The 25,553-nt window shown below is 54.6% G+C and overlaps 1 protein-coding gene across 6 annotated transcripts in view; it reads left to right on the top strand.

Moving 5' to 3' along the window:
• Col16a1 (collagen type XVI alpha 1 chain) overlaps positions 1 to 24,509 on the top strand; it is a 51,524-nt gene extending 27,015 nt beyond the window's left edge. For 3 of the 6 annotated variants that reach the window (XM_031378814.1, XM_031378816.1, XM_031378819.1), the window contains 29 exons: positions 2,618 to 2,671; positions 2,857 to 2,889; positions 4,947 to 5,063; positions 5,251 to 5,292; positions 5,406 to 5,492; positions 6,241 to 6,285; positions 7,089 to 7,133; positions 8,721 to 8,774; positions 9,272 to 9,325; positions 9,801 to 9,854; positions 11,320 to 11,364; positions 11,491 to 11,544; positions 11,702 to 11,737; positions 11,995 to 12,057; positions 14,298 to 14,369; positions 14,550 to 14,603; positions 15,189 to 15,233; positions 15,391 to 15,435; positions 15,727 to 15,780; positions 16,176 to 16,229; positions 18,297 to 18,347; positions 18,646 to 18,735; positions 19,994 to 20,029; positions 20,795 to 20,839; positions 21,603 to 21,791; positions 22,119 to 22,185; positions 22,857 to 23,033; positions 23,209 to 23,286; positions 24,123 to 24,509. In XM_031378814.1, coding sequence (XP_031234674.1) covers positions 2,618 to 2,671; positions 2,857 to 2,889; positions 4,947 to 5,063; positions 5,251 to 5,292; positions 5,406 to 5,492; positions 6,241 to 6,285; positions 7,089 to 7,133; positions 8,721 to 8,774; positions 9,272 to 9,325; positions 9,801 to 9,854; positions 11,320 to 11,364; positions 11,491 to 11,544; positions 11,702 to 11,737; positions 11,995 to 12,057; positions 14,298 to 14,369; positions 14,550 to 14,603; positions 15,189 to 15,233; positions 15,391 to 15,435; positions 15,727 to 15,780; positions 16,176 to 16,229; positions 18,297 to 18,347; positions 18,646 to 18,735; positions 19,994 to 20,029; positions 20,795 to 20,839; positions 21,603 to 21,791; positions 22,119 to 22,185; positions 22,857 to 23,033; positions 23,209 to 23,286; positions 24,123 to 24,325 — 2,043 coding nt within the window. In that variant the 3' untranslated portion in view covers positions 24,326 to 24,509. The remainder of the gene's footprint in view (positions 1 to 2,617; positions 2,672 to 2,856; positions 2,890 to 4,946; positions 5,064 to 5,250; positions 5,293 to 5,405; positions 5,493 to 6,240; positions 6,286 to 7,088; positions 7,134 to 8,720; positions 8,775 to 9,271; positions 9,326 to 9,800; positions 9,855 to 11,319; positions 11,365 to 11,490; positions 11,545 to 11,701; positions 11,738 to 11,994; positions 12,058 to 14,297; positions 14,370 to 14,549; positions 14,604 to 15,188; positions 15,234 to 15,390; positions 15,436 to 15,726; positions 15,781 to 16,175; positions 16,230 to 18,296; positions 18,348 to 18,645; positions 18,736 to 19,993; positions 20,030 to 20,794; positions 20,840 to 21,602; positions 21,792 to 22,118; positions 22,186 to 22,856; positions 23,034 to 23,208; positions 23,287 to 24,122) is intronic. The other 3 variants (XM_031378815.1, XM_031378817.1, XM_031378818.1) reach the window with 2 other exon arrangements.
• The last annotated feature ends 1,044 nt before the right edge of the window (positions 24,510 to 25,553 follow it).

The following is a 25,553-nucleotide window of genomic DNA, read 5'->3' on the forward strand; positions in this document are numbered from 1 at the left end:
GCACCTGGGGGGAGGAGCACCCAGGGAGGGGAGGAGCACCAGGGGGAGGAGCACCCAGGGAGGGGAGGAGCACGGGGGGAGTGCCCCTGGGGAGATGCACTCCTAGCAGGGAAGGCAGCAGGTGCAAAGGCCTAGAAGTGAGAATGTCCATGATGTCCTCAGGAAATAATAGCACAGAAGCCAGAGATAGCAAGGGAAGAATATCAGGAGGAGCCGAGATCTGTGTCACACTTCTGTCCTCAGAGCCAGGCAGCCTCAGTTTGAGTCTCCTTTCTGCCATGTGTCTGTGATGCTGGGCAAGCTACTTCACCTTGTGGTGTCTCGATACCTTTATCTATGAAATACAGATCTTTATAGCCCCTGCCTCGGTGGCTTCTGGTGGGCATTAAATAAGCTTGTGTGTGCAATGCATGTGAAATCTTTCCTGGCACACTGTGAATGCCCCAGAGGGTTAGCTATCCCCACAACGTTTACATCTGTTATTATCTTACAACCGTCCTGTCATTCTGTTGGAGCTTTATGCCAACCCCAGAAGGGAGGTGGTACTGCCCCTATGTCACACCTGGGACAGCTTAAGCTCTGAGAGGTGAGGTATCTTGTCCCAGGTCACCCAGTCAGGTATTAAAAGCTTAGAGCTTTCCCTAGCAGAGCACTTCCTCCTCCTCCTTCTGCATTTCAGGACAGTCAAGGGGTCACTCCCCAGGAATCAGAGACCACACCACACACACTTGGCAGCCCCTGCACTGGATGAAAGAGTCCATGCTTCCTGTGCAGTGCCAGCAGGAAGCATGATCTGACAGATCCGTGATCTGTCAGCAGGGGGCACAGAGTTTGCTTGGGGAGGCTGAGTCATTTCAAAGTGATCCATTAACCAGGGAAAGCTGGCGTAGTGTGAACTGGGCCAAGCCACACTGGGGGAACAAGGGCAGGAAAAAGCGCTGAGTGTAATCCCAGGACCCAGAATCGTATCTGATGCCAGTACCCATGACCAACCCCGGGCTGCCACAAACAGGCGTCTGCCCTGTACCAGGCGTCTCTGTGCAGGAGGGCGGGGGTCAGAGATGGATGGCACCTATTTGCTGGAGGCTGCATGGTCCCAGTGCCTTCATACGGTACTCATCCTGATCTGTTTTCCAGATGAGGTGCCTGAGACACAGAGGCTAAGAAATGTGCCCAAGATTTTTAACAACTGGCAGGTAGTAGCCACACTCGGCTGCATCCCCTCCTTGTACAGGAGAACATGGACATGTAATCCTATCTGGCTAAGGAAGAGTCATACAGTCAGGCCTGAGCTAACACTGCAGCACCGGAGAGTGAGACGGTGTAGTAACGGCTGGGGTGTGGCTCAGTTGGTAGGGTGCTTGTCTAGCATACAAGAAAGTCTGGGTTGGATCCCCAACACCCCATAAATTGAGTGAGGTGGCACATGCCTGTAGTCCCAGCCCTCAGGTAGTAGAGGCAGTGGGATCAGAAATTCCAGACCCCTCTTAGACATAGTGAGTGTAAGGCCATCCCGGGCTGCACGAGACCAGTTTCCTAAACAAAACTATTCAAAACATTACCCACGTGTCAGGTACTGTTCTTCTAGATCTCATGGGCTCCAGTGGGTGCTAGAGGGGGCTGGGTGGTGACCCAACAGTGGGAGCACTTGCTGTGCATAGGAAAGTGGCTACTTAGGGCAGCTGATCTTGTTCCAGGGCTGGGAGCAGGGGTGGGGTGGGGTGGGGTAGGGTGGGGGGTGGGGGGGTGTCTCGAAGGGAGGTCAGATCTCAGAGCAGGCCCAGGAAAGATCACTGTGAGGCCACGTGATGTGTTCTTTCAATACATATTTACCTTGCACCTCCTCCTCATGGGGTGCTGAGAATTCAGAATTGAACACCCTCCCTTCTTCAGCAGAGTATTTAATATGCAAATGTGCATTGTGAACATGCAAGGAAGCTAGAGGCTGGGTGGCAAACTCTTAACAGGAGTGGCCCAGCACATCCTACTTCTGGGCTCTGGGCTGTGCCCCTCACAGTACGATCTCCTCGAAGCCGGCTATGCATGATGACTGTTTTACAGAGAAGGAAACAGAGGCACAGCATTGGCCTTGTACTCTTCCAAAAGTGACTTGGGTGGTGAGGACTTGCACCTAGACGGTCCGATTGGCAAGCACCTAATTCTGCAGGGACGTCTTTTAAGGGATGGGACACAATCAGTGGATGAAGGAAGAAGGTCGGGAGCCAGTGGTCCTTTCTCAGACACCTCTGTCTCACTCAGCCTATGACCTTCTCTGAGTCCCTTTGTTTCCAGGAGGGCAACAAAATGCTTGTAGCCTCCAGGAAACTACGATGGAGATTAATGAGAAAGTATGGGAAAATGACTTCAGATGGTCCACAGCAGTGACCCTATAGAAGGCCCTCTGCCCAGCTTCTGACCTGCAGCGCAAGGAAATGTTCCCAGTTGGGACTACTTTTGAGGACCACCCGTCTGTGCTTCCTTGGCTCCCACAGCCCCCAACCGGGGGAGACCTTGAGGCCGAGAGTAGCCAGCACTACCACCCAGGGGTTGTGAGCCCTAGCAAGGAGATCACTAGGCCGGGAGAGGAGTCTGACCTCTTGTTTCTTTTCTGCTTCAGGGAGTGCCTGGGCACAATGGTTTGCCAGGACAGCCTGGGCTCACTGCCGAGCTGGTGGGTACCAGCCAGGACACCCTGGCCATCATCCTTCCTGTCCTTCCCGGGAATGAGCTGGCCATGCAGCCCCGTGGGCTCTGGTGGGGGTCCTCCTTCCACTCCCGATCTTGAGGCTGGATGCTCCTCGAGGCTGTGTAAGCTTCCCCTCCCAACCAGCTAGAACCTGCGCCTGTCTCTTGCAGGGATCCTTACCAATCGAGAAGCACCTCCTCAAGGTAAGACACAGAGAGGCCGCTGGAGGGTGTGTCACCAATGGGGATTCTCACAGCAGGTGCTCAGCTGCCTGCCACCCAGCAGCAGCAGGTTGAGCCTGCCTGCCAGTTCCTTGCTGTGGGGGAAGGGACTTCTAAGCTGCTGTCTGCGAGGGCCTGGCTGGGCCTCTGGCTTGTACCAACCCTCTAGGCAACATTTACTGAACGGAAGGCTTCAAGGAAGGCTGCAAATGTCCCCACCTGCTGCGCTCCTGGTGACAGAACCCAGCCTGCAGTCAGCTCTCATCGGCTGGCCAAGAAGCACTCTAGCACCTGGGTCATGCCAAGGCAGGCCTGCAGAGCCTCCAAGGCTGCTTGCAGAGTGTGACAGTGGAGTGGTATGGGGGTGGGTGGGTGTCAGTGTGAAAAGACTTCAGCAGGGGGAGGAAGTCTGAAAAAAAAAAAGCAGCTGTGGAGGAGAGTTGCGGCCTGCAGTCCTCCAAGGTCTGTGGTCTGGTCTGGTCTGGTTGACCAAACTCTGGGGAGCCCCAAGCTTCCTACAGCCTCCTCTCCCACTTGCTTGGTTACCTCCAGAAGTGACAGGAGCCGGATGGTTCCTGCAGGCTGACTTCAAGGTCCTGGACCTCTCTCAGGGGGCACAGCATCCTCGGGGGGCACAGCACCCTCAGGATACCCCTCCCCACGGATCCTCCTCTAGCTTCTCTCTTGGGCACAGGCTAGTTGGTGTCATGGACATGATGCCACCCCAGTGAGCTTTGGTCAGGGCACTGATTAAGGGCGGCCTGCCCTGCCCCTCTTTGAACCATGGATATTTCCAGAAGCGGCTGGCTGGCGGAAGTAGTTGAGTTAAGCTGGCAGCAGCCCTGAGCTGCAGCACAGTGAGGTTGTGGCAAGGATACCCCAGCTGGTCTCTCCTGGTCTCAGGGAAGCCTGAGTTCCCCCAGGTCCTGCCCTCCAGGCAGTGATGGTGTGACTCCATCCCCAGATAGGTCACACTTCTAACAGCTTATACCTTGGCTTTGTAATCAAGGGCTCCACAAAAGGTCAGACACAGGAACTGAACTCAGGCTGTAATAGAGGTCAGATGGCAGTCAGGGGAGCCGGCTGGGAGACAGTGGTTGCTGGGTCTGAAGCCCAGAGAATGTGCTGATGCTAGACAGTCAGGGACCAATCCGGGCTTACCTGGACAAATCACACCTCCTCTTTTGAATATCGGCTTTCTTATCTCTACAATGCTCATCGCATAGGCGGCCTCCCTGTGCTCTGTGGACTGAATATACCAAGACCCCTTACAACCTGTGGCCTTATGGGTGCTGTGGCAATGGCCATTAGTATTAGATGTAGCTAGGAATAGTGAAAGTGAGCGTGGGGCTCCTACATCAGGCCCCAGCACCACGCCTGTAACAGGGAAGCTCCAGGCTCCCAGCAGCCCTGGAACAAGAGATTGGCTTTCCTAGTTTTGACGGAGAGGACCAATGGCTTCCGTCACTCTCTCAGAGAGCCTGTGACCAAACAAGGGTGGCACCTGATCCAGAGGAAGCCTTTCGCACAAGGATAGTTCAGACCCATGGACCTGTGGAGCCAGTTACAATTGTTGAGCTACAGGCCCGCCCCAGGAGCCTCCATAGAGGGCCTGCTCCTCCTGCGGCTGTCTCCGGGCATCCCCAGGCAGAGGCACTGGCACTGGGAGCCAGCTTTTTCATCCTGGATCCTTGGGGCTTGTCCTCGCCGCGGGTGCAGGTTGCAGGAACAGGCGGGACAGATGGTCCCTCTGCGGGTCCCTCCGCCTTCTCCCACACGCCTGTCTGGAAAGCGCTCTGGCTTGGCCCTACCTGAGCCTCTTCCTGGAGGAGACTCAGAGCCAATTGCTGCGACCAACCGGGTCCCTTGAGGACAGAGCGAAGCTGCTGCAGGGATGTGGCCGGGGAGAGAGAGTGTGAGGACGAAGGACTGCTGGGCAGGGTGCCCGGGCCTTGCATTCTGTGAGGGCATCCCCCTAGGAGGTTTTTCCTGCCCATCTCTGACCTGGGTCCTTCTGCCTTTCCCGTTTTCCCTATCAGAGCATCTGTGGTGACTGTGCCCAGGGCCAGACGGCCCATCCTGCTTTCCTTCTGGAGAAAGGAGAAAAGGGGGACCAGGGCATCCCTGGCGTGCCAGGCTTCGACAACTGTGCCAGGGTAGGAACTGGGCAGAGGCAGGCTGATACAGGAGGGCTCCCTGGTGTAGGAGGGCTCCCTGGTGCAGGTCTCGCCATCTCCATCTGGTAGAGACCGGGCCTGGATAGCTGGCAAGCCTGGTGTGGTATGGTGTGCAAGTCAGAGGCCTCCTGGCCAGCCTTACCTAGCAGAGTCTCTCCTACCACAGTGCTTCACAGAGAGGGACCGCCCAAGAGCTGAGGAGGCCAGGGTGAGTGGATCCTTACTTCCCTTCATCCATCCCTCCCACCCTGGCCCCCCTCCCTTCCTCAAACTCATATGCCCACTATGTCTTCCTGCCCCCTGCCCCCCGCCCCCCAACAGGGAGACAACAGTGAGGGAGAACCTGGCTGTCCTGGGAGCCCTGGCCTGCCTGGTCCTCCAGGGATGCCAGGCCAAAGAGGAGAAGAGGTAAGACTGAGGTAGGGACTCAGAGACGGGGCCCACCTGTGCCCAAGCACTCCCTGCTCCTCCAGGTTTCCCATGGCCTGGAGTCCCCCACCTCTCAGCCTCTCCTGCTTCCCAGGTATGCCAGTTCCTGGCTGTTCCCCCTCTTGACACCCCTCTTCTCCAGGCCTGCTTCCCCACGCAGCAGTTAAGTCACACGCTAGCTTCTCAGTGAGTCCTCCATGCACTACTCTTTCTAAAATGGAAGCTCCCCAGACTCCCACACCCACAACCCCCTCCCAGGCTAATACCCTCCCCACCCCCTCAAACTCCCACCCCCACCCCAAGTCCCCTTGCCTTCATTGCCCTCAGCGGCAGCCCACACTCAGCCTGTCTGCTTCCTTTAGGAACACTCCACAGGTGTGAACTGAGCACCGACTATATGCCAACCATGTCCCATCTGTAACCGTTCACTTCGCCTCTAGGACCTAAGTGCCACGAAGCGGGGATTTTAATGTTTTGTTTATGGCTATGTTTCCAGCCCTGGGCTTGTGCCCGGGCACATAATAGCTGCTCAATAAATGTTTGTTGGTTGACTGAATGAGCTGAATGAAAGGCCATTTTAGCATCAGCTAAGTGGTTCTGCTTCGACATTAGCAGCTCTCTCCTGCCTGCAACTGCAGGGAGCTGGAAGAAGGTGCAAAGACCCGGGCTACCGTGAAGCCTCCTCATCTCCATCTGCTTCATCTGCTTCCTTTGGTTTCTTCTGCAGGGTCCACCCGGCATGAGGGGCTCTCCTGGTCCTCCAGGCCCTATTGTAAGTATGTCCAGTGTCTGGTCTCTTTGAACAGATCTCAGAAAGTCCTAACCCACACACAGTTCTGCAGCCAGGCAGGGACACCCTCTGCCCTTACCTTCCCCTCACGACAGCATCTTTTGGGGCTGTGCTCTCCCACTTGGAATACCCTGAAGCACCGTGCTCTGTCCCACTCCCCGTGGACCTGCTTCAGTAAGGCCCTCGGGGGGGGGGCACGCATTTGGGTCCTTCCTCTTCCCCACTGCATTTAATACTACACTAGGAACCCAGGTAGCCCCCACGGCCAGCATGGTATATGCTGTGCAGTCAGATCTCTCCACTCACCTCAACACTAGTTCCTACAAGGGCCTCGGATGGTGCCCTCCATAGCTCTGTGGGGTCATCTCTGGGGAAGTCTACAAACGCCAGGCCAGGGGTCTCTACCCAGAACTCACAGGACTGTTGTTGAACAGGAAAGATGTGGCTAGAAAAATGTATGCTCTTTGGAGAAGAAAAATGGAGGCCTTGGGGCTACTCAACTGAGGGACCTTGGAGGCCGGGTGGCAGGGGAGGGATATAGAACCAAAATGAAGATGCTTTGCACTCCACCAAAGGCTGACTTGGGGAGCGCTGGGAAGGCTTTCCTGGCTGGGGCGGCGGCTGCTGTCTCTGCCTGTCAGGATCCCACTTAGGGTAACAGTGGCCACCTTCTGCTAAGGTTCCTTTTCAGTGACCTTGAAAAACCCACGACTGCAGCCTATGCCTCTAGGCTCCCCCAGGGTGACCGCTCTTGTGAGATGTGACCTGCCTGTTTCTCCCACCAGGGCCCCCCAGGTTTTCCTGGTGCTGTTGGCTCCCCCGGATTGCCCGTAAGAACCTAGCAGCACTCCGTCCCCCTTCCTGCCAGCCAGGTCTCTGTGGCTTCCGCTTGCCCCCCCTCCTGTTGTTCTGCATTTCCTCTACCCCCTCCGTGTCCTGGTGTTCTGTTCATTGTCCCCCACAGGCATGGTAGCTAACGACACAGGTTCCCTTAAGTCCCAGGGGCTTGGCTCTCTAGTCTCTAGCTCTCTCCACACTCCCTCTCCAGCACTTTCTCTTTTCCTTTCCCTTTCCCTCCAAGCCCACAGTCATTTCCCCTCTGTCCCACAAGCCTCTTTTACCTTCTCACTGGTGCCTCTAGGAAGGGAGCCCCTTTATCTCTCCCGTCTCGCTCCTGCTTCCCACCACTGCTGTGTGGACTCTGAAGATTTGCTGAAAGTAGTTCTTGGGGCCCTGCCAGGCACCTGGCTCGGTGCCCGGCAGAGATGCCAAAGCTTTAGGGCTTCACACTGCAGGCTGGCACAGGTCAGCCACCCTGATGCCTGGTAGGACCATCCAGAGGCACTCTGGGGATTTACAGGCAGCTCTGTGTGCACCCTTCCCTGCAGCTAGAGGAAACCCATGGCCTCCTCTTCTTCCCTCTTCCTTGGCTCCAGGCCGAGTCTGCTCCAAGGCTGGGCATGTGGTGCCAGCCTGCTGGGTTTCTGGTATTAGGGCCCTGCCCCACTCTGCCTAGGGCCTTGGGCTGATCCTTCTGCCAGGTGTCGTTAATTGCTCTGTCTTGTCACCGTCCTTGTCACAGGTGTGTTTAAATTGTAACACCCTCCCCAATCCTCATTGTTGCTCTCTCCTGGGTCATGGAAGCTAAATCCCTTGTTTGTTGGACTTGTGGTCCCCGGGCTGGCTCCTGCCCTCCCAGGAGTGGTGGTGGAGGCCAAGGGGCCAGGGCCCCTCCTTGTCACATTTCCATCTGTTCCCATGTCTTTATCCCTGGCCGGACCACGTCTGTTTCTGCTTGCTTGGGTGAAGGGGCCATCTGTCTGTCTAGCCATCTGTCTTGTGTCATGGAGAGGTTTGGGTCCTACTTTTAGCAGGTACAAGGGAGAAGGGGGCGGCTGAGACGTGTTCAGTGTTGGAGCTGTGGGGATTCGGGCGAGGAATGAGGGGCTTCGATTGAAACCAATGTCCCTCTCCCTGTTACTGAGTGCCATGGGATTGCTCATGGGAGATCGAGCCCTCTTGTGCCTTTCCCTTGTATCCCTAAAGATGGTGATTTGGGTTGGGGTGGGAACTGGGACAGGTAAGTGACATGGTAACATTGAGAACATCATTTTTTGGGGCACCTATCCTGACAGCCCCCCTCTGAAGGAGCACGCGTCTCCTAAAGGTATATCCCAGACAGCCTCCTCCGTAGGATATGACAGTGACAGTGACCTGGTGTCTCTGCTGTGCTCCTGAGAGGCACCCATACATTTGGACTTACCTTTCCAGAGTACATCTGAGACAGTCACTTTGCCAGGGACACTGGGTTGCCACTGGTGACCTTTGTGCAGATTGGGCGGGCATGGGGCAGGGAAGAGCCTGGGCTAGGTAGGGTTTATCCTCCCCTGCAGTCGCTCATGGTTTCTCTCTCTAAGGGACTTCAAGGGGAGCGAGGTCTCACGGGCCTGACTGGAGACAAGGGAGAACCGGTAAGAAGAGGTTGAGGAGCCTGGTGGAGCTGGCGGAGGGGCGGCCCTGAGTAGAAGTGTGTGTGGGGGTGCCTTCTTTTGAAATCCACAGCCCAGATCCAGAAGGTCTGAAGGCTACAAAAGGAAGGGCTGCACACCCCTTGGATCCAAGCAATTGGGTGTCCATGTGCACCCACACCCTGGGAAGCACATACAGCTCTGGGTCCTGTATACCATTGCCAGCGGGCCCTCCCCTTCCCTCCGCCCATAGCATTTGTGCACCCTTCCGGTATGCCTGGCCCTCTCCACCTCACTCTGGGCCTCCTTTCCTGCTCTGCTCTCAGGGCTCTGGTGAACCTGGGGCTTTGACACCTAGCCAGGAGAACCTGGGCTTGGGAAATGGCCCAGAGTAGTAACAGAGTGGGCTGGCACCTGCTGGATGGCAGAGCCAGGTATTCAGGCTTGGGTCACAGAGATGTCAAGGGCTGGTCCATCATCATGTCTGCCTTTCTTTGCAGGGTCCTCCAGGACAACCTGGCTACCCAGGTGCCATGGGCCCCCCAGGACTGCCTGTGAGTAAGAGTGCTCTGGTTCTGGGGGTATAGAAGGTACTGGCTGGTGGTGAGAAGAGGCAGGGTGCCCCTCAACTGGGTTCCTCCTTTCCCAGCATTCAGTCTCGGCCAGGCTATCCATGTAGATCCCCTACCCTACTTTGGCTTCCTTGGTAATATGGCCGGCCCCCACCATTTTGATGGAGGGAAGGAAGGGGACGCTGTTGGAAGCCACTATAAGTCCCAGGCTCAGGAAGAACTGAGATTTGCTTCCTAAGGGGCTTTAGAAGAGAGAGGGTGCCACTCCTTGCAAAGGTACCCTCAGGGTGGGTGTGTCCCACTTTCCAGCGTGGGCCACAGTGGTGGGTGGGAGTCCCTACTGGCCACCTTGTCTTCCCTCTAGTCCTGCCAGCTGCAGCCCCCCCCCCACGTCTTGTATTAGCACCACCACTTGTATTAGGCAGGCCACAGAGCTAATTCTGCCGTTGCTCCTCAGGGTATTAAGGGAGAACGAGGATATGCTGGCCCCTCGGGAGAGAAGGGGGAGTCGGTAAGCTGCAGCGTGGGTATGGATGTGAGGTGAGCGTCAAACAGGGTGTCCCCCACTGCCACCACCTTCATCAGCTGGACTGGAGATCTTCCTGTGAGGCAGAGCCTGTGACCCCTGCTGCCCCTGCCCAGTTACTCCAGCTGCTGCGGCTCTGCACAGGCTGGTGACTGCGGAGGCGGAAGCAGAGGCAGAGACTGTGAGGAGATCCCAGCAGGCTTCTTGCAGAGAAGGCGACTGAGGAGGGGAAGGGCCCAGTCAGCTGGCAGAATTCCCCTCTCCTGCCAAATCAGAGCCAGGAGCTTTTTTTCCTCCTTCTTCTATTGAGGCCACCTTCATGAGGGTCCTACAAGAAAGGAGCTGAGGACTGCTAGCACATGAGGTCACAGGCTCCTGAGTGACATGGCTCACCCAGGGTCCGACAGCCAGCTAGGGAGTTAGTGGTGGAGGAGGCTGGGCTGAGAATCTGCTAAGCTAGAACTGGAGCCTTCTATCTCCCGCTCACAAATGCCAGTGAGGCCTCATGGGACTCTGCCAACCCTGTCACTCATCTATTCTGCCACAGGATGGTCTGTCTCCTAGGCAGGCTGGGTGCTGTGAGTCCTTCTAAGGGGTCTGCACTGAGCAAAATAGGCCCTGTGAGCCCTTTCCTGCAGCAAGAAGCAGATAAAACATGGATAGATGGATGGATGGATGGATGGATGGGTGGATGGGTAGATGGGTGGATGGGTGGATGGATGGATGGGTGGATGGGTGGATGCGTGGATGGGTGGATGGGTAGACAGACAGACAAACAGATAAGAATGTTGAGAGCTGAGAGCCCTGAGCAGAGTGGGGGTGGGGAGTGGGTCTGGGGTAGCATGAGGATGCTGTAGAAGAGGGAGAGGGGGTCCCCAAGGAGGAATAGGGGACGATGGAGCTGTGCTGTGCCCATACGGAGCTGCAGGTCATGGGTGCGTCCTGGCAGGAACAACAGTGGTTTCCTAAGGGTTCAGGAGACATAAGGAGTGATGAGTGGCGGGCATTCCAGACAGAAGAGACAGCAATGCCCAGGCCAGAGGGTGTGACCCAGCAGAGCATGTTCAGGGCACAGCAGTCTGAACAGAGCAAAGCACAGCGGAGGGAACTGGGAGAGGCGCATAAAGCAGGGTGGCTGGTGATAGATTACAGGATGCCTGTAAATCCAGCCTTGGTGGAAAGCGTACACCTCATTCATTAGACAGAGGGGAGCCACAGGAGGCATTTGAGCCAAAGAGTGACATAGTCAAAGCTGGGCCAATGAAAGAGAGATTAGCTCATGTTTGTTGGCCAGATTGGCTTAGGCCAGGAGGTCGCAGGATTAGTTAGCAGGCTGGTTCGGGGAACTGAAGGGCCAGGTGGAGAGGACACCCCCACCCCATCCTCTGCCAGCCCGGGGCCTCATTCCTCACATTTCTAAGTGACTGCTTCTGTTCCTTTGGGTTTCCAGGGCCCACCAGGATCTGAAGGCCTTCCAGGTCCCCAAGGTCCAGTGGTGAGTGAGCAGAGGAGGGAAGGTGTGGGGGGGAGGAGGGAGGAGGAGGGGGAGTGTCCTGGCCCTTCCCTGTGGCCTGAGGACAGGGAGATTGGGTTCCAACTGCATTCTTCTTTGTGGTGACAGGGTCCCCGAGGAGAGCGAGGCCCCCAGGGGAGCTCTGGAGAGAAGGGTGATCAGGTGAGCATTGTCTGGGAGGTTGAGGGGGGGGTGTCTCAGATCTTCACCTGCTGGACAGACTGGAGGACGAAGCTTGTAGGCTTGAGACTACCCGGGCCTGTTTCTCTTTCCACCTGAGTGTCCAGGTAGGGGCCTCATCTCCTCATTCTTCCCTTAGGGATTTCAAGGCCAGCCAGGCTTCCCAGGCCCACCGGTGAGTAAAGACACAAAAGATCCTTGTAAGGCGGTCCCACTGGGAGGAGCAGGGCCTGCCAGATGAAGACGACCCTGGTACGGGGAGGCAGGAGGTGGGAGAAACAGTCCAGGTGGCCGAGATAGATTTCAGGAGCCAGATCTGAAGAGCAGGGCCTCACGGGTCACCGCAGAGAGTCAGGCAGATAGATGGCACCCATCCAGAAGGAAGGGGGAAAGAACCTACTTTCACCCCTGTCCACTTGTTTCTTGATACAGGGTCCTCCAGGATTCCCAGGCAAAGCTGGAGCTCCTGGCCCGCCTGGCCCCCAAGCCGAGAAGGTAAGCAGAACCCCATACCTGCCAAAGCAATGAAGCTCCCGTGACTGTTCAGGGAGTCCTTAGACAAGTCCATTGCTGTTAGGCTGAGCTCACCAACGGATGGCTGCATGGATGGTCCCATACCCTCTCCTAATCCTCCCTACTGCCCCCTGCCCCCCCAATCACCCTTTGAGTAGCCTGGGCTCCCATTTGCTAGGAGACTGGCAAAAGCAAGATGGGGGCGGAGGCACAGGAATGCTAGAGGAGGGTTACTAGACTGTGACAGGCCAGCTTCAGCCAGCTTCATTTCTCAGGGGGAAGCAGCGAGGGCAAGGAGCCAGGGAACAGATGGAACTGGGACCCCTTGAATGGAGGCATACCTGGAGGAGGGCATGCCTCTCTCTGTAGGCTGCCTCCAAGGGCCCTGAAGACACAGGGGCACCTGTAATTTTGTGATCACCTAGGGACAGCAGCCTTGGAACCCCATAGGGTTGACTCTAAAAAGCACCTTGATAAGCTAGGCACATAGCCCTGTTGTGGTTGGGAGATGACATCCCTGCGTCAGCAGAAGCTGGGGCTTCCTTGTGTACTGGGAAGGAGCTGGAAGAGACCCCATGCTTGATTTCTAAGCATTGGGTGGAGGAGGGGTCCACAGGGCGCTGTGATGGTCTGCAGTTTCTGGGAGTCTCTTTTCTCTGAAGCCACACACTAGCCTCTCACTGTACGAGTGAGAAAAAAAAAACAGTTGGAAGACCCAAAAGGTAGGGAGCCATCCAGGGTACACATTGTTGTAGCATCAGAGAGATGAGTGTTCAACTGCGAGAGACAAGTCCCTCTGCCGCCTCCCCAAGCTAATGCCCATCAGACATAGGTGGACCTATGGTGGCTGTCAGCTCCCTCTCATGCCAGCCTTCCCAGTGAAGGATGGAGGTAGCTGGGCAGTGGTGGCGCACGCCTTTAATCCAAGCACTTGGGAGGCAGAGGCAGGTGGATCTCTGAGTTCCAGACCAGCCTGGTCTACAGAGTGAGTTCCAGGACAGCCAGGGCTACATAGAGAAACATGGAGGTGGTAGCCAAGTCCTGCTTAGCCTGGTGAATGCAGAGAATCCCAAACTGCTGGATGGAGGTGCTTCATCTCAACTCTCAGTGGGGCTGACATTGGCTAGAACTATGCTGACCCCTCCTGGCAGATGGTGGTATTGCAACACCCCTGACTTTCTGCCCTATAGCTGTGTTTGTCCTTTTCCTTTCTGCAGTCTCCCACTCCCAACTGTGCCCCTCCACCCTGCAGATCAGGGCGGAGTTTCTCCCCAGGAGAAATAGTAAGCTTTTCTTAAGCATCTTACCTTCCAATCCACACGCCTATTCTCCTCATCACTGCCCTGCTTTGGGGTTTCAGTGGCTATACGGCTGTTTGTAGGTGGTTTTATAATCCCTGAGCCTCTTATTAGACAAAAGTTCATGCGCAACCTCATAGAAAACAGACACAAGTGAGGTGGCTTTGGATAAGGCCTGGAAGAAGGTTCTGGAATCTAATCCTCTGGGCCAGAAACCTACTTTACGTTCCCAGTGTCAAGGGTCCCCCACCAACTCCCAGGGTGCTGAGAAGCAATTTCAAAGCCACTGGTCTGTTTCTTGACTATGTGCCACATGTTACTCAGGGCTCCTCCAAGTCTGGTGCCCACCTCCCCAGCCTCATCTACCCTAAGGGCCCTGACACCCAGGTCAGGCAGGCATGGGACCACTTCCAAAGCTCTCTCTCCCAGGTTCCCTCTAGCTTCCCTCCTGCCTCAACCCAAACACCCTTCAGAGTCTACCATCTGGTGACACTCCTGTGATATTTTCCCTAAGCCCTGGCCACCATGGGCCTCCACCCCCATCCCTGAGCTCCACCGCAGCTCCATCCTCAAAAAGCTGATGGTGCTGCATTTACTCCAGCAGGCCCGTGGCCCTCGAGGGACCACGAGAGTGCAGGAATCTCCTCACCTTTCCCACCTAGAGGCATGAAATCCAACATACACGGCATGCAATTAGAGCAATATAAATTAAACACACACACACATACACACACACTAGCCTCTGGGACAACCCTGAGAAGGGGCTAGTTTAAGCAAGCTCTCTCTCTAATAAAGCAATGAAGGAAAGGGGGCCTTGGTGGGCAAGGATATAGGTTCTTAGGAAGACAGCACGTAAGTCCTGACTCCCAGAGGACGGGTCCCCCAGCACCCCAGCCCTGACGTCATTGGGTGTTCCTGTTTCAGGGCAGTGAAGGGATTCGAGGTCCCTCAGGCTTACCTGGTTCCCCTGGGCCACCAGGCCCTCCTGGGATTCAAGTGAGTATGTGCCCTCTGGGGCCGAGAGTATGTGGGACACAGTACCTGTGTGAGCGTGCATGTTGTGGTAATGGTGTGAGCTGGGTAAGGAAGAGGTGGAGACAGCCATGGGGCTGGGTCAGACTTCCCTCCTCCTAAGCTCTAGAGCAGCATTTAGCAATGCCTTTCTCTTGTGTGCAGGGCCCTGCTGGGCTGGACGGACTGGATGGGAAGGACGGCAAGCCTGGCCTGAGGGTAAGGTGGGGCTGGGTGGGAGGCAGGAGCCCTCTCCTGCTGATGAGGTGAGCTGAGGACTCACCCTTTCATCAGGGTATCCAAGTCTCCTCTTGCGATGCTCCTTGCCCCAGCTGGCCTCAGACTCCCCTGGTCTTTCATGTCTCCTAAATAGACTTAGCCAGGTTAAGCCAATTGGATGGTGACAGAGATGCCACTTAGATCCCCAGCCGGGACAACTGGAGGAAGTAGGCTGTATTCTGGAAAGAATAAGGCTGTAGCCATGACAGGCCTGAGCAGACTCTGGATCTTTGGTTGAGGTTCCCCCCTCCCCAGGCAATCAAATAAATGGGATCGTGGCAAAGGGGGGACTATCAAGGTCATTTCCCATCCTTAACCAAAAGAAACAAAACCAAGGCCCACAGAGGGGCTGGGACCCATTCACTGTCCCCAGCCAGCCAGGGGCTGAGCCAGGCTGAGACTTTTCCCTTCTACCTCATCTAATGTTCCCTGCAAATCCTGGGAATGGACATCCAGACACAGAGTGGCGTGGAGTTGGGTCAAGACTGAAGCAAAGCTCCCCACTGCTCCCTTTTCTTTCCCTAGGGGGACCCAGGTCCCGCTGGCCCTCCTGGACTCATGGGACCTCCAGTAAGTTGAGCCGAAGGAAGGGGCCGGGAGCTCTGAGCCCCCTCCAGGCTCTCCTCAGAGCCTCCGCGTCCTCCATTGATGTAGCCTGAGCAGGAAGGGTGTGGGGATATCTCAGGTAGAGGAGAGAGGTACCACATCTCCCTGCTTTTCCTTCCAGGGCTTCAAGGGGAAAACAGGACATCCCGGCCTCCCTGGGCCTAAGGTAGGGAGGACTTCTGCTCCTAAGCTTCCCTAGTCTCTTCAGCCCCAACCCCTGAGACATGGCGGCCCACCGTGGGTTTAGACGGCCACCCGATCCCTGGGTGAGATGCTACACCAGGCCTGGCTTCCCGAGGCCACTAGAGCCTAGCAGACTGGGTCAGGATGCTGACATCCACCAGCTGGAGGGTATCAGAGGCCCTCTGGCCAAAGCCAGGGCAAGATGGCAGAGGCCCTTTGATCCAGGATCAATGTGGGGTGGGGATAGCAGGCTACATTGCCACCTCTCTTTTAGGGTGACTGTGGAAAACCAGGTCCTCCTGGCAGCAGTGGCCGGCCGGGTGCAGAGGTAAGGACTGGGCTTCTGTGGTTACACAGCCTTGGGCTCCACTAAGTCTGAGATGTGGCCTCTCTCCTGCATTAGCTTCTCTTTTTCTGCATTAGAGTGGCTGCCTTCTCTCCTTGCCCTTCTGATGTGAAATTTCACCCCACAATGCATATCTTGACCCTTCTCCATCGTGATGGTTATAACTGGTCCCCTCCCTAAGAGCACAATTGGATGACCACTCAAAAGGCAGGGCTGGCCTTTAAACCCTGCAAGGCTAGATCTCAGAGTTCTGTCCAGTCCTCTGGCCATTGCTCCATGCCATCACCACAAGCTCTGCTCATCTCTCTCCTACAAAGCAGCCACAGATGTACAGGTCAGTGAGTTTCTATGTCGCCTCTTTCTTTCTGATCCTGCAGGGTGAGCCTGGTGCCATGGGACCCCAAGGACGACCAGGACCCCCAGGGCACCTTGTGAGTTAAACTGTTTTTGTCTCTGCTTCTATGAACTAGGATGTCACTGAGGGATGTGGTTGGTAAGCTGCTGGTGGCCACAGGAGATGTGAGGGCTTTGGACTCATTTAATTAAGTGGCTTTTGCTTGCTTTCCAATGCATTTTGGGTTTTCCGGGCACATTCAGGTTTGCTTATCAGACACAAGTCATTCAGTCAGTCAATAAGTAATTATTGACCATCTGCTCCAAATCAGGGCCACAGCACAGAGCCAGATAGACAAGGGCCCTTGTCTCACAGGACCTCCCCAAAGGCACAGGAAACAAGTGAATAACAAAGGTTCAAGGGGTAAGGTGATGTTACAGGAGAGAACTGGGTGTGTGTGAGTGTGTGTGTGTGGGGGGGGAGACTTAAGGCAGTGTTTCTCAACCCGTGGATCACAACTCTTTTGGGGAGGGTCATATATTAAATATCCTGCATATCAGATATCTACATTCCAATTCCTAACAGCAGCAAAATTAGAGTTATGGGTTCAAAGTGAAAATCACTCCATGGTTGGGGTCACCACAGCCTGAGGAACTACATTAAAGGGTCGCAGCATTAGGGAGGTTGAGAACCACTCACTGCCTTAGGGATCCCTAGCTGGAGAAATGACAAGTCACTGAGGCCTCAGGGAAGGGAGGAGTCAGCTGTTGAGTAGCCTGGGAAGAAGAGGCCCAGGCACAAGGGACACTGACACAGAGAACCAAAAGCAGCCAGGAGCCCAGCGTGTCTGAGGGACCTCAAGAAATCCATCCCGCTGGCCATGGGGATAGCTTGAGAAGTGCACGTGGGACCAGAAACGCTGAACTTCAAAAAAAGACACCTCACCTCACTCAGGGGAAGGGCTGGCAAGAGGTGGGTGGGTGGGTGGTGGGGAGGGAGAGGGGACAGACAGAGGGCTCAAGGGATCAAGGATGTGCTTGCAGGGGGCAGGGAGGAGCCTTGCTCCCTTGGTCTGAAGTGAGTGAGGGCTGAGCAGGAGAAAGAGAGGAGCCAGGAAGTTTGTCTGGGCAGCTGGGCGGTGCTTTTACTGTTAGGGTGAATTGGAGAGAGCATTTATTAAGCAATATTGCATCTCCCATCCACTTTTCTCAGTGACAGTGTGACGGCACCAAGCTGATAGGGCTCCAGAGAAAGCGAGCGAATCCACTGTATACTCGTATAGCGTGGCTGTGTAGTGTTTAGGATGCGTCTGGGAACATTAAAAGTACTTCATGACAAATAAAAAGCAGGGGGCGGGGTATGAGGACACACTCAGGTCCCCATTCTTATGTATCTCAAGGAGTTCAGAGAACCTGTTCTAGGGACCTTAGGTCCCCTGTAGAGACTCATGGGGGCTGTGGATGAGGACCTACTGGGTTCCTCCTGTCACTGTTCTGTCCAGCCTAGGCCCCCTGCTCTCTACTGGTCCCAACAATGAAGAGTCTTACAGGAGTAGCATAGGAGCCATGGCCCAGAATGTTCTGGGAAGAGGTGTGAAAGAATATGCTCTGTGAAAGAGCTGAGCGCTCTTGAGTTCAGAGAAGGTGTCGCTCTGGTGAGCGGGTGACCTCTGGACTGTGGGTATTTAGATACAATCCCAGGAGGTTAGCAGAACTTTCCCATGTGGATGTCTGCCCCAAATATCTCCCCCCTTCTTTGATATGACCAAGGTCTTTGGAGTTGCCAGGAGTCCCTTCTGTGTCTATTGGTGGTAGGGGACATGGTCTTTGATACATATGGTCCCTGCACTTGGTGCTTGTGAACCCCTGCTGTGCAGACCTCCTCCCATAGAACAGTAGGATGCTGGGCTGCCTTAGGAAGCATCGGCTCTTGGAAGGTACCCAGACTAGTAGCTGGTTCTCTCCTGCCTTTGGTCTCTGCACCCAACAACCCTGGGCGCACCACTCATCAAACACTGGCCCCTCCTCACCTCTGCTCCGGAACCAGAGCTCCTGGTAGAAGTTCAAGTGTAAGATCAGGAAGGAAGGACCAATTTCAGGAAGAGAAGAAAGCTAACGCAGTGTAGGAATGTCCCTGCCGCCTAACCGCCCTCTCCTCTCTGTAGGGGCCACAGGGGCCTCCAGGCCAGCCAGGTCCACCTGGGCTCTCCACCGTGGTGAGTGACTTTCTACCACTTACTCTAAGGAATGCTGCCATTTCTGCTGTGGGCTCCTTCCAGACCAAGCCAGAGGGATGAAGAAATGACTTGTTTTCATTCCCTTCCTCCGCCATCTGTCATAAAGATCTCTTCTGGGATGAGGCAAAGGGCTTGGGCCATCCTAGGGCCATGCCACAGGCACAGGCATGCCCATCTGCTCCTGTCGGGCCCAGCCCTGGAACATGGCGAGGGGTGGGGTCTGGCTTTGTGGCCTCTGCTTCTCCTTCTCTGCAGTAATCTCCACCCTGCTTTTTAGGGCCTGAAAGGAGATCGGGGAGCTCCTGGAGAAAGGGGCTTGGCAGGCCTCCCAGGTCAGCCTGGCACACCTGGACACCCCGGCCCTCCAGTAAGACTCTACGTTGTATAGTCCAGGGGAAAAGATCACCTGGCTTTGCACAGAACACCTGGGGTCTTAAGAGAAGGAGAGCATGTTAGCATAACAGGGTGGCAGCATCTGGGGATTGAATTGTATTCAGCCAGCTGCACACCTCTGAGGACACAACAACAACCCGATGCAGGTCCTTTGGTTCATGTGTTGCCCCTGCCCATGCCCCTGCCCTGCCCCTGCCCTGCCCCTGCCCCTGCCCCAGTAGAGCTTGTCAGTAACTACAGAAAGTCTTTGAAAATATCAAGAACCAGAAATATAGTGCTATTACTGTAACTTTCTGAGCTCCTCAGATGCCAGACTTGATCTCAGTCCGTTTAGCATTCAGAGTGATGCTATATTGGTCACTGACTGTACCAAAGTGAGCCTTAGCTTAGGTTGGATATGTGTTTTATCTTAATGTATTCTGCAATAAAGTTTGGAGGTTCAATTGTCCCCAGGCTTTCAGATGAGGAATTGAGGGTTTAGGGTGGCTGAGAATCACACAGCTAGTGAAGGGAGGAGCTGAGACTTGACCCCTAGCTTGCTCCGTTGCATCTCCTCCATAGAGATCTAGAAGGGCAAACCACATGAAGTGGAGCTGATTTCTGGTCTCAGGGATGTAAAGTTTCTGGGAAACCAAGGAAGGGGACTCAGGAGTCCGTGACAGGGGGTTTCCCACCAAACAAAGTAGCAAGCTAGGGCTGGAAGTCCCCAATGTGATGGATGACTCCAATCATGTGCGCATAGTCACTAGGCCCATTTCCCAGGGGGCCAGGGGTCAGCTCACTCTGAGCTGAACTCTGCTCACTGTCCCCAAGGGATGCTCTCCCTTCCAGGCTCCCTCTCTCCCCACAGACTCAGGAGCTGTCAGGGCCCTGGATGTGGCTACCCCCTAGTCCTGCTGTCACAGATTTCTCTTCTCCAGTAGCTCACCAGAAAACCCTGGGTTGGGGGCTCAGGGCTGGAGACCGTCTGTGGTGGTGTCATGGGGAAGGAGGGAATGAAGGTCAGCCCATCCTGGCCAGTCTCACTGAGCACAGAGGCCCACAGTGCATGTGCTCCTTCAGCAGACATTTAACACTCTCAGAGCCAGGATGCACACCTTGCTCCAGCTCAGGCAGGCTGGGGGTGGGGCTGGGGCAGGATCAGTGGGACAGAGAGTAGGGCAGGCTGTGTGGCCTGGGAGGCTGTGTTGGATGACAGCTCATCACGGTTTCCAATGCTCTCTGCTCCCCAGGGTGAACCTGGTTCGGATGGTGCAGCCGGCAAAGAGGTATTGTGCTGCTTCTCCCTGTCCCTTGGGGACACTCCTTCTTGGTCCTCACTGTGTTCTCTTCCTCATGCCCTCAGTAAGCACACCATGTGGGGGTGGGCACAGACTACCTCCTACAGATACTATACCCACAGTTTCCACATCAAGAAACGCAATCAATCACAGGTTGACTGAAAATATTCAAGGAAAATTTGCAAGTGTACCAAATATATAGAAACTTTTGTTTTTTTTTTTTTGAAACTTTGTACCCAGGCTGGGCTGGAACTCTATAGCCCAAACTGGCCTCAAACTTAGGATCCTCCTGCCTCAGCCTCCTAGCTCACAGGTGTGTACCACCACTCCTGGCTCACCCTCCTCCTCCTCCTCCTCTTCCTCCGCCTCTTCTTCCTCCTCTTCCTTCTCCTCCTTTTCTTCCTCCTTTTCTTCTCATTATTCCCTAAGCGATGCAGCATGACAATTTGTATCATTTACACTGTGGTAGCTATTGTTACGTAATCAGAGATGACGTAAACCACACAGACAGATACATTTAGGATACAGGCAAGTATCACACCATTTTACAAATGGGAGCAGATACACACTTGGGGATCTATGGGGATCCTGGAACCAGTCCCCTACAGATACCAAGCTGGTATCTCTTGTTGGTCTAATGGGATTAGGAGTCCCTACTTCTAGTCAGAAAGGGACTAGTAAACTGCCCGGACCAGACCATGAACTTCTGGGTTTTTTTGTTTTGTTTTGTTTTGTTTTGTTTTGTTTTTATAGGGACCTCCTGGAAAGCAGGGACTCTATGGACCTCCCGGCCCAAAGGTGAGGGGACACTGGCTGGGTTTGAGAAGAGGTATTCGGGAACTCCAAGCTGCAGTTTTAGCAACAAAGGAGGCCTAGCATGGCCAATGGGCAGGAAAGGGGGATGTGACCTCACTTGGGACTGTTCCATCTATGTCTCTGGGAATGGAAACTCTTTAATCCCCTAATAATTGCTCACTCCAGCTCACTCCAGGGCCCCTCTGTGTTGGTCTGGGGTAAGCAGAAGCCCCCAAACAATGTCAGTCCCTGTGCCTAGTCGCCATGACACTAGAGTGCGGCAAAGCTTGAAGAAGACTAGATACAGTGCTGCGTGAGCCCAGGAAGTGAGGGAGGAAGGCACAAGGGGCAGGAATGTTTCCACAGAGAACACAGTAGAGGGGGACTCATTGGGGTGCCAAGGCTGGGGAGGGGGCATTCCAGACAGCAGATTCAAGCAACATGGTAGAACCAGAGTGCCAGGTAGCTAGATCTGATGAGAGGAGGCTGAGGAAGGTGTGAGGAGGACATTATGAATAGCCCTGGGCAAGGAGGGGGCACTTCCTACTGAGGGCATGTGAGAGCCAGTGGCATTTCCCAGCATTCCCAGTGATGCAAGCACTGCCTTCCGGAAGCACTGCTCTGGGAGGTGGTGAGGCAGGGGGACCTGTATCATTGTGACTGTAGCCCAGTGGGAGATGCTGGGCACTTGGGGAAGGGACAGGTTGCTGACACATTGTGACATAGACTTGGAAAGAGTTGGTAATACTGTGACCTGTCCTTGTAGGGTGACCCAGGACCTGCAGGACAGAAGGGCCAAGCAGGAGAAAAGGGAAGATCTGGGATGCCTGGGGGGCCTGGCAAGAGTGGCTCCATGGGACCTATTGGACCACCGGGTCCTGCAGGAGAGAGAGGCCACCCTGGGTCCCCAGGGCCTGCGGGGAACCCAGGATTGCCTGGTTTGCCGGGCTCTATGGTAAGGGGAGGCCAGCAACCATGGACGGGCATCACCCCATAGTACAGACCCATGGTCATTTCAGCAACTCCTTCCGACATTCTGCAGGAAATAGCTTGACTATGGGTAGCTTCTAGCTCTTCATGGGGGAAGCGGGGAGCTACAGGTGTCCCTCCCACTGCAAACTGCATTTTAGCCTAAGATATATATTATTTCAGGATGGGTAGCACTTTGGATTAAGACCCTTGCCCTCTACGCCGTCCATTATTACTGGAAATCAATTCTATTCACTGGGCCAGTGCCACGTTTAGACATATGATTGAGGCCAGGTTTCTTCTCTTTCCTCAGGGAGACATGGTGAATTATGATGATATCAAGAGGTTTATCAGACAAGAGATCATTAAACTGTTTGATGGTAATTGGCAGCCGGCTGGGTGGCAGTGGGTAATGCTCGCCCTTCCCAGCCACTTCTTCACCCAGTCCTGCTGAAGCTTCCGTGTCCTCCCCTTCCCACCCCCACACATTTACAGACAGCAGGGTGACAGGCACATTTCACCGATCCATCAGACCTTCCTCGTCACCTGCTCTACTTAGAGATAAATCGGTTCTCTATTGTCCTGATCCCCAGCTTCAGCAAAGGGGGCTAAGAAAATAGATTTCAAATGAGCGAGTGTGGAGGGAGCTTTGGGGAGGGGGGGAGGAGGAGGGGCAGCAGGTGGGGGGGCAATGGGTGGGAGGGGTGGCTGTGGCTTGTTTGAAGTTTTTCTTTCTTGCTTGTGTGCTGTGGAGGGGGGGTGGGGTAGGACAAGGATGCTGGGCATCCTGCTTGGCATAGGGACCATTCCGGACCATATTCTGAAGCCAGGGGTGAAGGTTAGAGGAAAGAGATGCCAAAATCAGATCTGTGCTTCTGAAATATCTTCATGGGAGGGCACGTGCAGGCTATAGTGCAAGACCTCCTTCAGGACAACAGCCCATAGTGGCTGGCTCGATACTCTATCAAAGGCTGTCCCGCGCTGGTGGCTTATCTGTAGCATCTGCAGCTACTCTGAGTACCCAGTGACCCTGGCCTTTGTCTGCTTGCAGAGAGGATGGCTTACTATACCTCCAGGTTGCAGTTCCCCATGGAGGTGGCAGCAGCTCCAGGCAGGCCAGGGCCTCCGGGGAAGGATGGTGCTCCAGGGAGGCCAGGTGCTCCAGGGTCACCTGGGCTCCCTGGTCAGATAGGCCGAGAAGGGCGCCAGGGTTTGCCAGGAATGAGAGGTAACTTCTGGATCTTCAGGGTGTATACACCTCTGTGAGGGCTGACTGTTGTGAATATGATGGTAGTGGTGGTGGTGGTGATGGTTGTGTGTGCGTGTGCGTGTGTGTCACAATCCACATGGCTGTCATTTTTTCTGCTTAGAGTCAGTACTTAACTTTATTTCTTTTATCTCAGGATTGCCTGGTACCAAAGGTGAAAAGGGCGACATCGGTGTTGGCACTGCAGGAGAAAATGGTCTCCCTGGCCCTCCAGGTAGGAGAATCAAGTCTCGGAGACCATGAATCCAGAGCTGCAGAGCCCCCCACCCAATACACACACACACACACACACACACACACACACACGAGCATACACAACACGCGCACACACACACACTTTATGACAACATAATCAGATAGAACACCAAACAATGTCACCCTAATTACTACTTACAGAAATGTCCTCTATTCAAGATACTGGGCTAGGCCCGAGGGGGAGGGAGGAGAGAGGCTGAGTCTCCACCTCTGCCCTGAGCTAGGCTTGCATGCTGTGGTGTGGTGGGGATCAGAACCCCAAGTCCAAGGCTTGTTTGCCATCCCACTGGCCCGGTGATATTGATGAGGTCACTGGACCCTCAGCATCAGAAAGTCAAGGTTGGTCAAATCCCAGTGACCTAGCTCTGAGGCCAGCTTCGCTACTTACCCCACGGATATTACTCATGTGTGGCTTTTGGGAAATGGTATAGGCTCAGGAAACCATTTTGAGGATGTAATGACACGTGTGTTAAAAACTCTTGACCCAGCCAGGCAGTGGTGGCACATGCCTTTAATCCCAGCACTTGGGAGGCAGAGGCAGGCAGATTTCTGAGTTCAAGGCCAGCCTGGTCTACAGAGTGAATTCTAGGATAGCCAGGGCTACACAGAGAAACCCTGTCTCAAAAACAAAACAAAACAACAACAACAAAAACAACTCTTGATCCTTTTCCTGGTACAAGATTCTGCCAATAACTCTAGCCAGTGTGGCTGTCCTTGCGAAATCATGAAACCACTTGTCACAACCATTGTCTCTTCTGTCATCTGATTTCCCTTCTTTGGCTCTTTCCTCTTTAGGTCCTCAAGGGCCTCCAGGTTATGGCAAGATGGGTGCAACCGGGCCAATGGGCCAGCAAGGCATTCCTGGGATCCCTGGGCCCCCGGGTCCCATGGGCCAGCCGGGGAAGGCAGGCCACTGCAACCCCTCAGACTGCTTTGGGGCCATGCCAATGGAGCAGCAGTACCCGCCCATGAAAAGCATGAAGGGGCCTTTCGGTTGAAACTCCCACCCACACTGAGATGAAGGATTCTACTAGGAATAAATGGCCAAAGCCTACAGGACTCTGATGGGCTGTGAATGTGTGTACTAGTCCTGTGTTTGTTGTTGTTGTTGCTGTTAATATTTTTTTTAACAATAAAGAAAACTATTTGTAACCCCGCTCCCACGGGGTTTTCCTGGTGCTGCAGCTGCATCTTCTCTGTCATTTGGTCCTAGGGTTATGAAAGGGTATGTCCCTCAGGGCCTTGGCAAGCCTATAGGCTATCTGTTTGCCCTGTCCCCGCTCCATGTACTCCCAGGACATGTCGTTTTGGGAAGAGGCACTTGTGAACCAAAAGCGGCTTTGGAGACTGCATCCTGTTCAGAAAGGCTGCTCCCTATCTGCCTCCCGAATGAACTCAGTATTTGGCACCCCATTCTTCGAGTGACCAAAGGCCAAGCTAACTTGCACCTGGGGAGATGCCATGAAGCTCTGAGGTGTGCTCGTCTTTCTGGACACCCTTCGATGCATGCAGGCACTTCTCAATGCGCCAGTGATTTCATGACTAGAAAACCTGCACAGACCTGGGAGGAGGGGGTAAGGGGCCTCAGCCTCTGCCTAGGCAGCCAGGGGATGCTTCTCTGGGAAATGAGATGGAGCCTCCTTCCTGTGCCCACGGCGGACTCTGTCACCAGCTTTCTAGCTTCAGGCAGAGACTTTTAAACTTCAAAGGGTGCTTTTTGTTATTCAGACGTGCGTTTATGCCCATCTCAGGCTGGGCCGGCAGAAATAGCTGGGGTTAGATCATTGAGAAGGGGTCCCAGGCAAGCCATGATTAGATCTAAGCTTGTGGTCCACCAAGTCCACTGGGGGTTTTCCATCTGCTGTGCCCTCCATATGTAAAAAGGACAGGAAGAAAAGAAGAAGACAATGAATTGAACATTATAGGAACATGCTGTCTCGAGCGTCTTTCTTCTCCGCTCCTCAGATCACTGGTCCTGATGGGCCCGCTGCCCAGGGAGGACGCACTAGGGCAAATCCAAGGGGACTTCCAAAGAAAGTCTATTTTACTGGCCCTGGCTTTCTGGAGGGTTTATTCGAGTTGGATAAACTTCAAAGGATCGCAGAGCAGGCTCAGAAATGTACTCAAAGTCTAGATGTTTATCCAAACTGCCTGAAGCCTTCAGACTGGCTGTCACATCTCTCCAGAGCTGGCATTTCAGTACATTTTTGAACATTCCCTTCTCTG

Source organism: Mastomys coucha, unplaced genomic scaffold (genome assembly GCF_008632895.1).
Source record: "Mastomys coucha isolate ucsf_1 unplaced genomic scaffold, UCSF_Mcou_1 pScaffold18, whole genome shotgun sequence".
Taxonomy (NCBI): domain Eukaryota; kingdom Metazoa; phylum Chordata; class Mammalia; order Rodentia; family Muridae; genus Mastomys; species Mastomys coucha.